A 12,141-nucleotide genomic window follows, 5' to 3' on the forward strand; every position below is an offset into this window, starting at 1 on the left:
GATGGATCTGCTGGGAGTGTGGAGGAGACCCCAGAGCAGACAGAGCATGTGTGCCGGTGAGGGAAAGTCCAGGCGTGTCTGTCGGGTGGTGCACCCCCTCTTGCTTGTAGAAGGAAAACATGGGGGATGAAACAGTCCAAATGACAGGAACACCGCTTGCATTTCAGAATTACCTGACAGGTGGTTACCTTTGCAGTTGGAGTCAGGCCTGTGCTCGTGGGGAGCGAGAGACTAGCTGCCGGTCACTGGTTTTTGGTGGGGCCAGGAAGCCACGGCAGGAGGGACTGGCCCTGGAACGTTATCCACTCAGCCTCAGATTTTAAGAAACACGGCAAGCTCTCATGAATATCCCCTTCCCACAAAACACAGTCACCAACAAGATGGGAAGCTGAGGCTGTTACCCTGACTGTTCCACAAAAGCAGAGTCACAGAACTGAGCAACCTCAGTGACCCTGTGGTTTGAGCCCTTGTTTCCTAGATGGAGGCGAGTGTGGAGGGTGTGGACAGGGTGCCAGTGGGTCAGAGCACGGCCTCCCCACTGCCCACAGGCCCGACCTCGCAGGTCCCATGAAGCTCCAACAGCTGGTTCTGTTCTCTCCTGGCCAAAATTGGAAAGTTTCTAGGACTCCGTTAACTTAGTTAACTTACCGGTAATTACTTCAGTAACGTGGAACACACATGCACACCTTGTCTTACCACCCTTCTAGTTACTGCGCTTCACGGATACCATGCTTCTTACACATTGAAGGCCTGGGGCCACCCCACATCAAGCAAGTCTATCGGCACATAGTTTTGTCAGAAGTAAAGCCACTGCACACTTAATAGACTGCAGTCGAGTGTAAACATAACGTTTATGCACTGGGAAATGACATAACATGTCATTCGCTTTATTGCAGTGGCCTGGAACTGAACCCACCATATCTCTGAGGTGTGCCACAGGTACACACACACACACACACACACACACACACACACACACATTTACTTATACATATAAAAATACACACGTGCCCCCAAGCTGACCTGGACATGTGGACAAAGCTATTTGATAAGCACGTGGAATAGATGCCTTGAGGAAGAAGATCTTACTCTGTTTCATCCCCTTTCCTGCTCAAGCTGCTGGGACCCTGGCTGAGTCTAGTCTCCCCGTAGGAGCCCTCTCTCCCCATCCAAGGGCAGGGGAGCCTGACGGCTGCAACACCGAGCTCCAGCTCCACAGCCTTGGACAGTGAATCCGTCCCTCAGGGCATCAGTGCCCGTGTGAGGGGCAGGGAGGGTGGCCTGGTGATAGAGTTGAGGATGGAATCAGGTAGGAGGATGATGCACGAGGATGTTTTAGGCAAAGACCTGGAGAAACAGGAAACGTGGATCAGGTTGGCTGACGCTAGTAATTAAGGCACTTCCCCTAACTCAGCTCACAGCTGAGAGGTAGACACTTAGAGATGAGAATGATTTTTAATTGTTTATTACATGTTTAAAGTGCCTTTGAAATGCTTGGAAAACCTTATTTTCTATCAGCGGATTAGTCATCCCCCTTTGTAATATGTGCTGTTATTGAAGACCCTGTTTTCATACATTGTTCAAAGGTAAACCTCCAAATGAATGCACTTGTCGTAATACCTCTCATGAGCGTTGCCAGTGCAGTGCTATTAACGTGCGTCCAGATGCCGTGGATGTCGGGGAAGGGGTGTGTGTGTGGTGTGTGCGTGTGCGGTGTGTATACACATCAGGGAGGAAGGGAGGTGACAGAAGCCAGGGTGATTCCTCCTGGAAGTCTCCTGTTTTATCTTCAGACCCTGAGGGTGGGCGCCTGTGTTTGGTTGAAGTGAAGGCCCTGCCCCTCCCTGTGAGGCCTCACCTCTCAGGACCACCGGGTTCACCCCCTGCAGCCTCACGTCCTCGGTCCGCATTCATCTCTGCGTGGCGCTGGAGCCTGAGCCCCGGTGTGAAGGGTGGAGCTAGGTCGGGGTTGGGCCGTCAGAGGCTCAGCCTGCAAGAGGATGGTGCCTGTGAGTCCGTGCGCGGACCAGCCATCCTCAGGGTGGGTTTCGGCTGAGTCTACGGGAAGATGCAGGTTTTTCATTCTTCTTGTCCAGGAGGGCAACTCTGAATGCGATCTTCCTTGAACGCGGAAAAGGAGCCAGTCACTGCCCCAGCCCATAGCCCATCCCCTCCGTGCCCACCACTGACTCAAGGGCGTGATTGACTGGGTCACATGAGGAGGGGCCGAGAAGCCCACTCCCTGTCAGGCCCACAGAACAGCACTGGGGCCTGGAGGGAGGGAGGGAGACCCGCCTGCCCCACTGGCCTGGTCCTTCCAGGACGCGTGGGGCCCACCTGGGAGAGAGGCGTCTCCTGTCTGCTGCCGAGCCTGACCCAGGAGCTGTCAGGGTCAGGTCTGCGCCCGACCACAAGGCCAGGACCAGGAGTCCCGAAGCCCGCGTGGCCGCAGGTCCCACAGCCATCCCCTGAGCACCACCTCGGACCCTCCTTCCTGCGCCAGTGGAGACTCCAGGCCCTGGGCTCGATCCCGCCGGCCAGGCCCATCCGATCTGGACGTGGCGGACCCGATGGCCGGTTCTCTGTATCTCCTACCTACAGACGTGGTGCCGGGAAGTCTGGCAGCGTGATGACCAGACAGATGCTGGCCCTGAGGGGGCGTCGAGGAAGGAGACGCAGCTGGTGACACACAGGCACCTGCACTCACCCGGGGCCTGGCCACCTGGAGGCGACAGCTGAGGACTGGCCCCCGCGTGGCCCGTCCGTGTCCAAGCAATGGCAGCGGGAAGCCCGCCTTGACTTGGAAGAATGTCTCTCACCTGGAAAGTGAAAGCCCAGCCACTACCAGACCAAGATAAAAGTCTGCTCTTTCCCCACAAAACGCACTTCTTGCACGCGTTGGACCTTTGACTGTAGCACTGCCTGTGCTGACACTTTCTGTCGAGCAGGGTGGGTGCTCCCGGGGATCAGGAGAGGGTCGGTGTGACAGAAGCAGAGGGAAATAATGCCGTTTCACCTTTTCCTCCCATGCCTCTGACTCAGACGCTCCCCGCTGTGCCTGGTGGTCTTCACTTTGCCAGCGATGGTTCTATTACTGCCGCGGGTGGTGTTTAGCTCATGTCGTTTGAGGTTATTTGCCTCTTTTTTTCCTGATTTCCGCAACAGAAGGACACGTGTGACTGTCTGGAAATCTGAGGCTGCCCACACGGACCTTCGACACGTGTGGTCATGGATGTCTTGTCGGGTTCGGCGAGGGCAGGAGAGTTCCCAGGGTCAAGGCCACAACCACCCGCGGGGACACATGACACGTGGCCTCCGAGGCTGCCTTGAGGGAAGGCACGTGGCGTCCAAGTCAGACGTTTTCTGGGGGGACTGTGGTGTGAGCCCCAGGTGGGGCACAGTGGGCCCCAGACCCCTCACACCCCCTGCTCCCCGCCTGCAGGGCTGAGGGCCCTGCCCTGTGCTTGTACAGAGAGACAGATGGACAGAGACAGACAGAAATAGAGAGGCCGGGGTGCGGCGGGGGGGGCAGGTGAGCCATTAAGGGGACTTCAATCCACTGCTGACTTTTAATATGTGCTTCCCCAGGCCGACACTTCACACACGATGGGGGGTAGGTTTCCTGCAGAGCTACTCCCGGCTCTGACGTGTATGAGCCTCTGAGCTACGACTGGCGAAAATAACAGTTATTTGGGGACTGAATTCCAGAGTGGGATTAAAGGACCCACTAATTCTTATACCCTCATATGAACTGTCCACTGGAACTGCCTCCAGTGTACAACGCACACATTCTCAGAATCAGATTGCTTTTATCACACAGTATAAACATTCTCTGACCAACTCCTGCACCCAGAACCCTGGGAGCACCCCAGCAGCTGGGCTGCCACTCTTCCCTAGGACCTAAAAAGGCGACGGCAGCTGTTCCCTCTTCAGTGGTCACGATGAGTCACCGTAACGCAAAGCACTCGATCTGGAGCCTGCAACGTTCACAGATGGCGTTGAAAGTTTTTGTTCATTGTCTCCACTGATCCTGGAAAAGTCCCGTGTGGCCGGTTGTTCGTGCACCGCTCAGCCGCCAGCACCCGGAGTCCTGCCCACACTTTTCCCTCCCGCCTCTGGGGATGGACCACCTGGTGCAAACGCCTTCTGGAGTCGGCGGGGCCTCCGCGGGTGACAGGACAAAACCCACCCCTGGAGAGCTGGGGAAAAGCATCCCCTGCAAGAATGGTCTCCCGACGATGTGGGATCAGCGTGACCTTTGCCCACGTGTGCATGAGAAGGGCCATCTGTCGTGCTGGCCGCCGTGGGAGGCTAGGCGTCCACTTCCCTTTTGCATGTCCTGTGCAGACACCAGATCGGCCCAGGGTGCCCCCGGCGTACCCAGATAAAGGGTTAAGGTCGGCCACCTGCCCCAGGGGGGCCCAGGGAGCAGCCAGGCCAGGAGGGCAGGCAGAGACTAGGCCCTGCCCTGTCCCCACCTCAGGGTGAGCCCGGCATTCGGCCACGGGCTGAGGAGCAGAGCCCTGGGCTGGGGAGATGCGTCGGTCCTGCAATGCCCAGACCTGAGCAAGCAGGTGGGGGGCAGCTTCCCCAGTCTTCCGGGAGCGAAACTTCTCAGCCTCTAGACTGTCCACCTCTGGGTTATTCTCTCTGACGCCGGCTGTGTGAAACCTATCAACTCAATGGAGGAGAAAATGAGAATCATTTCCTGGGTCGGGGAGGGGGCTGCCGAAGAAGGAAACGTGAACTTGTGGGATCAGAGCTACAGTTCTGTAAGAGGATCGCATGGACCTGGCAGGGACCTGGCGAAGGTGCTGGCAAACCTCAGCCGCACCAGACCAGCAAGGCAGGGTCCCCCCGTCGCCACCCCTCCTCGGCCCGAGACTTCCTCACGAGAGCCCGTGTGTCTCCACCCCTTCTTTCTGGGGGTCCTGGAAGCCCAACTCATGAAATAAGCAGGGAAGTTGGGCCTTGACAAGATGCAGCTTAGAAGTGTCTGCCTCCCTTTTTCCCGCTCTTTTCAAAAGTGCAGTTGACTCTCCTCAGTGTCAGGGGTTTTGCTAAGTCCTTTACGGGTGTCCTCTAGCTCAACCTCATAATAAGCCCTAAGGCACGTGCTACCAAAACCCACATTTATCCTCTTAAGAAAATGGAGTTCAGGCAGGTGGAGGGACTGCCCAAGGTCATACACACCAAGGTCGGGGGAGACTGTGACCTCTCACCTGCTTGACCCCAGAGCCGTGGAGTGACCACCGCCCACCCTGCAGCTTCCCTGACCTCATGCAAACTCAGGAGGCCAGTTAAACAGAGCATCTGGGCCATGTTGGGGGAGCAGAACCCCTAATCTGCTCGTTTGCAAAAACCAGCATGTGATATCACCCCCAGAGAGCATATCAGGATGGAGCCCAGAAGTCTGCACTCCCATCAGCTTTCATTAATTACTGATCATCGAGGAAGGGGTCTTCACCCGCGCCCGGATCTCCGTGGCTCACTCTAAGGATGACAGTCCTAGGATGTCGAAGAGAAGAGTGCGGAAGCAGTTTCAGTGCAAGTGGAGGGGAACCTGGGTCTGCCGGGCTGCTCCTCCAAGATAAACCTTCCCCTCAGAAGGCTCAGAGGGCATCTGACATGCCAGCCACTTTAGTCACACTCACAGCCACGCTCAAGCCCCACGTCGTGGGAAATCAGTGAGAAATTAGAGAGCTCCCAGTGAGTTTCTGGGCAATCTGCTGTGGGCTTCTTGGATTGGGTTATTTTTTTTTCCATCTTTACCTTCGGTTTGGGAAACCGCATGGTTATTCCCATCTACCACTCCTTGGCCAGAAATACCCCAAATGGCAGAACTCCTTGCTGTGTGTGCACCCAATATGCACAATGACCACAAAAAGAGGCTGAGACTCAGTGTTGATACTTGGAAGGTAATTATTTCTACTGAAATAGACTGTAAACAAATGTTGCCCACCTCTAACTTATAAAACGCTCAGGTTCACCCCTTTGAACAAAACGACGTCTGCAAACCAACTGTTGTACAGAAGCAAATTGCTGGAGGAATGCTGATAGCCCACCTCGCAACTCAGAGCAGCTGAGGTTGCAGCAAACAGAGCTCTGAAGTCGGAGCCTGACGCTTTCTGTGGGGCACACCTGCTGGGGACGACGTGGTTGAGGAGGGCTGGCCCTGAGCTGGAGCCAGGACGCCTCTCTAGGGTGCCGGTCTTCAGCCTGCGCTGCGTGCCTGTGAGATGGTCCTTCTCTCGTGGTGACCATCCAGCAGCTGTACCGTCGGGACCAGGTCACTGACCCAGCGCGTCTTCCTGCTCCGGCTCTCGGGCTGGGGTGAGGGAGACACGCCCAAAGTCTGCCTACGCGCTGTGGGCTGGCAGTAAAACCCCCTCGGGTTTCCACTTGCTGAATGAGTTCCTACGGAGAAATCTGCGGGCATCAGGGTCCTGCGTGGCCCCAAGCCTGGCCGCTTCCTCCCGCGTCCGTCCACGCTGTCAGCAGAGTTCCCCTCGGCATCCTTCTCTCCCCAGCTGCGAGTCTGTGAAACGGACAAGAAAGTGACCGAGTTGCCGTAAAATCGCCTTCCCAGCCACAGCAGACGTGCCTGGATGCAGTCACACCTCCCCCATTAACCGACGGTGTGTCCCTGGACAGCTGTTTCACCGCGTGGGGCCTCAGTTTCCTCTCCTAGAAAACAGGGCCATAACCCTTCCCCGGAGTGCATTTTAGGAGTGAGGGGCCAGAGTGAAGGTGTGAGTGAGGTCAGGGAAGGGTAACCCACCGCCCAGCCCTGTCATCCTCAGAGCCTCTCGGGAAACCCAAGGGTTGGGCGTTCCAGAAGCACGTTGACCAGGGCAGCGGGCCGCACGTCTGTGGCCATGTGGGGACCCATGGCTGAGGTTCCCCAAATGGAACAGCTGTGTCGGAGGAGGGTGGTGCAAGAGGGCCAGACCAGAAAACTAAATTGTCATTACCCGCCTTCCTCACATCCAGTTAGCAAATGATGACTTTGCTAAATTTGCTTCATACCTTTTTGTGCAAAAGACAGAAAACCTCACAGATACAAACGAAGCCACCCTCTGAGCCTGTGTTCCTCCCTGTGTCCAAGGGAGTTGGGACGTGTCTGAGCTTTACCACCTGTGTGGAGGCACGAATGCTGTGTAACCTCTGTGTTCTTGTAACTTATCAACCATAGCCTCTGTGTATGATTTTGCAAGTTGCTTTTATCATCTAACGTTATATTTTAGAGCTTCATCTACGTAGAGGCATCTAGATCTAGTTCACTAAGCCTAAGTGCCACCCAGCGTCCAGGGTGTGAGCACACGATTCCCTCGCGTTCCACCCCGAGGGCAAGGCCTCCCTGACCTCCGCGTCGCCCAAACCCGATGGAGAGAGAGGCCACGTGTTCCCTTGATTTAGGGGGTCTGGGGGCCTGTGCAGGGACCTGGCGGCACTCAGAGAGCAGCTGGGAATGGCCCCGAGTGGGAACACACTCCCCGCCTGCATCCACCCCACTCGGTCCACTCCGGGCACCTCACGGGGCGGTGTCCCCTCCTCTGGGCCCTAACCCCCACCTGCAGGGGTGTGGTCAGTTCTGCGGGCCTGTGATCCAAGGTGCTGCCCATGTGGTCTCCCCATGGCCTCCAGAGGGTGCCAGGCCGGCTGGTGTCCGGAGGCCGAGTGTTGCAGGGGGTCACCTGCAACGACGCCCTCGGTCGGGCCACAGCCACGGGTCACGCTGTCTGTTCTCACCTCCAGGTACCAGCAGCGCCGACGTGAAGGAAAACCGCAACGTGAGCAACCTGGAGGCCAGGCTGCCACCCTCCGGGGACAGGGCCCGAGGGGGCGCACCCGGCCTGAAGAGGAAGCGGCCACTGGAGGAGGGCAACGGCAGCCACCTCTGCCAGCTGCGGCTCCTCTGGAGGAGGCTCTCGTGGTCCGTGGCACCCAAGAACGCGCTGGTGCAGCTGCACGAGCTGCGGCCGGGCCTGCAGTTCCGCACGGTGTCGCAGACCGGCCCGGTGCACGCGCCCGTCTTCGCCGTGGCCGTGGATGTGAACGGGCTCACCTTCGAGGGCACCGGGCCCACCAAGAAGAAGGCCAAGATGCGGGCGGCCGAGCTGGCCCTCCGGTCCTTCGTGCAGCTCCCCAACGCCTGCCAGGCCCACCCGGCCCCAGGCGGCACAGCCCCAGACTTCACCTCCGACCAGGCCGACTTCCCCGACTCCCTGTTCCAGCGGTTCGAGCCCACGGCCCCCAGCGAGGGCTTCCCGGGCCGCCGCCCTGCTGCCCCTGACCGCCTGTCCACGGCCTGCCGGCGGGGCCGGCTACTGGGCCGCCCGCTGGACCTGGACCTGGACCTGGGGGGCCCCGCGGCTCCAGGCGCGAGGAACCCAGTGGTGCTGCTGAACGAGCTGCGCTCGGGCCTGCGCTACGTGTGCCTCTCGGAGCCCGAGAAGAGGCGCGCCCAGAGCTTCGTCATGGCCGTGAGCGTGGACGGGAGGACGTTCGAAGGCTCGGGACGCAGCAAGAAGCTGGCCAAGGGCCAGGCGGCCCAGGCCGCCCTGCAGGCCCTCTTCGACATCCGGCTGCCCGGCCACGTCCCCAGCAGGAGTAAAGGTCACCTCCTGCCTCAGGTGAGAGCTCTCCGGTAGCTGCCAGCGGGCGGCGTCCTCGGGGTGCGGGGACGGGGCAGCAGGAGGACCCCCTGCTCTCTCCCAGACAAGCCAGGTGCTGCCTCTCCCGCTGCGGCGTTGGAGCCGTGTGCCAACTCTGGGGAGAGAGCCTGGAAGCGTGTGAATGGAAAAATTGTTGGTCCCGACTTAGCAGAGGGAAGGGAGAGCTGGGCAGCTGGTCACCTTGGTGATGGTGACACTGGCTGTGCAGGGGGCAGTGGGGGCAGCAGGGGTTTGGGGCGGCAGAGTTCCTTACCCCAGAGAGGACTGAGGGGCAGGAAGGCCCCTCAGTGACTATCTGCGGCTGGGCCGAGGGAGCCTGCAGTGGGAACGTGAGTTCGGTGCTGGTTTGGGCTGAGTTTCTGGCTCCGGAGGCTGGAGGACGCTTCCTGAGCCGAGGGCCAGGCGGAGGGAGGAGCTCCGGGCTGGGCCTTGCCTCATGCCGCCTCCAGGCCTCGTCACACCAGAGGACACGCGTGCTTCTCACAGAGCTCTCCTCCCTCACTCAGGAAGTATCTCGTGCACCGTCCTTGTGTCGGGAAGTGTTCTTGTACCACTTTGCAAGCTCTTCCTTCCTATTCTTGTAACTGCTTATTTATGCAAATTATCTTTTTTCTTACCATTTTGAGAACTATTTGTGGGCATCTCTAATGTATTAGCTACAGGAAGTTATTCTCTTTCACTTTTGGCATCAGTGAAGGAGAGAAAGGTTTTACAGTTAAAGACCTTTAGCCCAGCTCAGGATCCACAGTCAGAACTCAACACTTGTAAGTCACTGCTCAGATCAGGGCACCTTTACCTCACGGCACCTCGGGCAGAATCCACTATTTGCCTCAGGAGGTCACGTGTCCACTAGAGGAAGCAGGGCACCACCCAGATTCAGGCAACTGGAGGGGTTCTGGACAGTGAACCAAACAAATGCACTAGGACAGAACCCTATGTTGAATCACGACCAGGAGCAAGCATCCACCCGTCCATCCATCCATCCATCCTTCCATCCATCCATCTGTCCATCCATCTGTCCATCCATCCATCCGTCCACCCCTCCATCCACCTGTCCGTCCATCCACCCATCCGTCCATCCATCTTTCCATCCATCCATCCATCCATCCATCCATCCATCCATCCACCCATCCATCCATCCACCCATCCATCCACCCATCCATCCATCCATCCATCCATCCATCCATCCACCCATCCGTCCATCCATCCATCCATCCATCCATCCATCCATCCATCCACCCATCCGTCCATCCATCCGTCCATCCATCTGTCCATCCATCTGTCCATCCATCTGTCCATCCATCCATCCGTCCACCCCTCCATCCACCCGTCCATCCATCCACCCATCCGTCCATCCATCCATCCACCCGTCCATCCGTCCACCCATCCGTCCATCCATCTTTCCATCCATCCATCCATCCACCCATTCGTCCATCCATCCATCCATATTTCCATCCATCCATCCATCCATCCATCCATCCATCCATCCACCCATCCGTCCATCCATCCATCCATCTTTCCATCCATCCACCCATCCATCCATCCATCCACCCATCCATCCATCCATCCATCCATCCGTCCATCCATCCGTCCATCCATCCATCCACCCATCCGTCCATCCAACAAACATTTATTTGACTCTGGCAGGTACAGAGCACAAACAGGCAGAGCAGACGTTGGTCTGGTCCCCACAGCTTGGCCGCGTGAAGGTTTCATTGAACAGGGAACCCCATGAGGGGGGCAGCTGTTTCTCCTGCTACCTCTGCCCCCAAATCATTCATTTATTTTCAAATATTTACTGCACCATCCAGGAGCGGGTTGGAGGGGGGTAGCCCATAACCTCCATGCGTCTTGCCTTTCGACCCACCCTCAGATAATACACAATCCAGGTAAAAGCGGGCGTGTGGCGTTGACATGAGTCCCTGCCAGAAACACTGCAGCCCTGCTGTCCCTTCCTTACTCCTCCTCTTTTCTTCTCCTCCTCCTTCCTGCCTGGTGTCTCCACCCACCAACCACCATCTGTAGCTCAAACCCACCAACAGCTCCCAAGGAAGCCCCTTTGCCCCCCGCGGCCTGGATGACCCCAGGCTGCCCTTGGCCCGTGTCCTCCCGCCACCGTCCCTGGAAGGCCCCCCTCCCCACGGGCTGTGGGCACCCCCTCCTCCTCTGCCCGATGCTGTTTAGCAAGAAGTGTCCTTCCTCCAGCTCCCACTGCCCCCCCCACCCCAACCCCCATGAGTTGAATGATGTCAGTGAGTTCCGGCCGTGATGCCTTTTCCTTTCATGTTGTCAACCCTGAGCTCTCACGATGCAGGAACCAGGCGGCACCACTACTTTGTAACAGTCATTTGACCCCAGAATGCAGCACATCAGTTAAAGCCACAGCCACTGAATTATTTTTCCCTGACAGTCCGCTAACACCCAGACTGGATGATGGAGAGAGCGGAGCAGCGGGAAGGCCGCAGCCCGTCCATCACACCCGCCCCGTCCTGGAGGCTCATTACCTGCTCCCCTCGCCCCTGCAGCGGGGCAGTGGGGTGCACACGCCGGGCGCTTAGGACCAGGCGCCCTCTGCGGCTTTATTAAATTCGAATCCCACCTTGGACGTGGTCTGGGTTCAGGGACTGAGCTTCAAAAGAAAGATTCCAGGCGTCCCTGTAAATGCTGCTCTGCTTTCCTCCTCTGCCCCGCGCCATCCGCACCGCATGCTTCCTGCTCACGCAGGTCCTGGTGGCCAGAGGCACGACCTCTGTTACCTGTCTAACTGCGCCATCAGCACCTGCGCCAGGAGACAAGCCAGGCCCCCCAGCCCTGGCAGGGCCCCCAGAACCGCCGTCCACACCCCCAGGAAGGGCAGCTCCCACCACTGAGCTGTGAGGGACCCTGCCCAAGTCCGGGTGGGGTGGGGGGAGAGGCGGGGGGTGGCAGCAGCGGTCACCGCTGGAGCAACACAGCTTCTGGACCTCGGGTCTCAAGCTCAGCATTTAATGCTCTCTGCCCGAAGTCTGGGTTCTGCCCCACTGGGCGGGCTCGGTGTGCAGGACACACCAGGGGTCTGCTTCTAAGGCTCGCTCGCCAGCTTCTGCCGCTGCAGAAGCAAATGAAGAGCTGGCGCCTCTGCTCAGGGCTTTGAACCAAAGGCTCAGTCTCCTCTGAGTGAGGTGTCAGAACCGTCCCTGGGGGAGCTCCCCTGTTTAAGTGACGAAAAATGAACAAAAAACTTCTAAGGTGTCGGTCGTGTGGGGAGCGTGTGTAAAACACCACTCTGGGCCCGGCTGCCGGAAATCCAGGACCAGGCCCCTGCCGTGCTGATCCCCACGCAGGTGGGTCAGGACCTGCTCTGTCGGGGGCCCTGGGCTGTTCGGCCTCAGCCGCAGAGCAGGTCACGGCAGGGCCAGCTTGGTGGGTCGGACGCTCACCCCGGTGTGAGGACAGCTCTGAACAACATAGCCCCCCAGACGTC

At 58.2% G+C, this 12,141-nt stretch overlaps 1 protein-coding gene across 1 annotated transcript in view; it reads left to right on the forward strand.

Annotated features, from left to right (window-relative positions):
* Window positions 1-12,141, forward strand: part of ADARB2 (adenosine deaminase RNA specific B2 (inactive)) — a 363,438-nt gene that overhangs the window by 258,253 nt on the left and 93,044 nt on the right. Inside the window, exon 3 of the mRNA XM_060170687.1 lies at window positions 7,759-8,636. Within this exon, the coding sequence (XP_060026670.1) occupies window positions 7,759-8,636 (878 nt within the window). The remainder of the gene's footprint in view (window positions 1-7,758; window positions 8,637-12,141) is intronic.

The sequence above is a fragment of the Lagenorhynchus albirostris genome, chromosome 1 (assembly GCF_949774975.1).
Source record: "Lagenorhynchus albirostris chromosome 1, mLagAlb1.1, whole genome shotgun sequence".
NCBI classification, from domain to species: Eukaryota; Metazoa; Chordata; class Mammalia; order Artiodactyla; family Delphinidae; genus Lagenorhynchus; species Lagenorhynchus albirostris.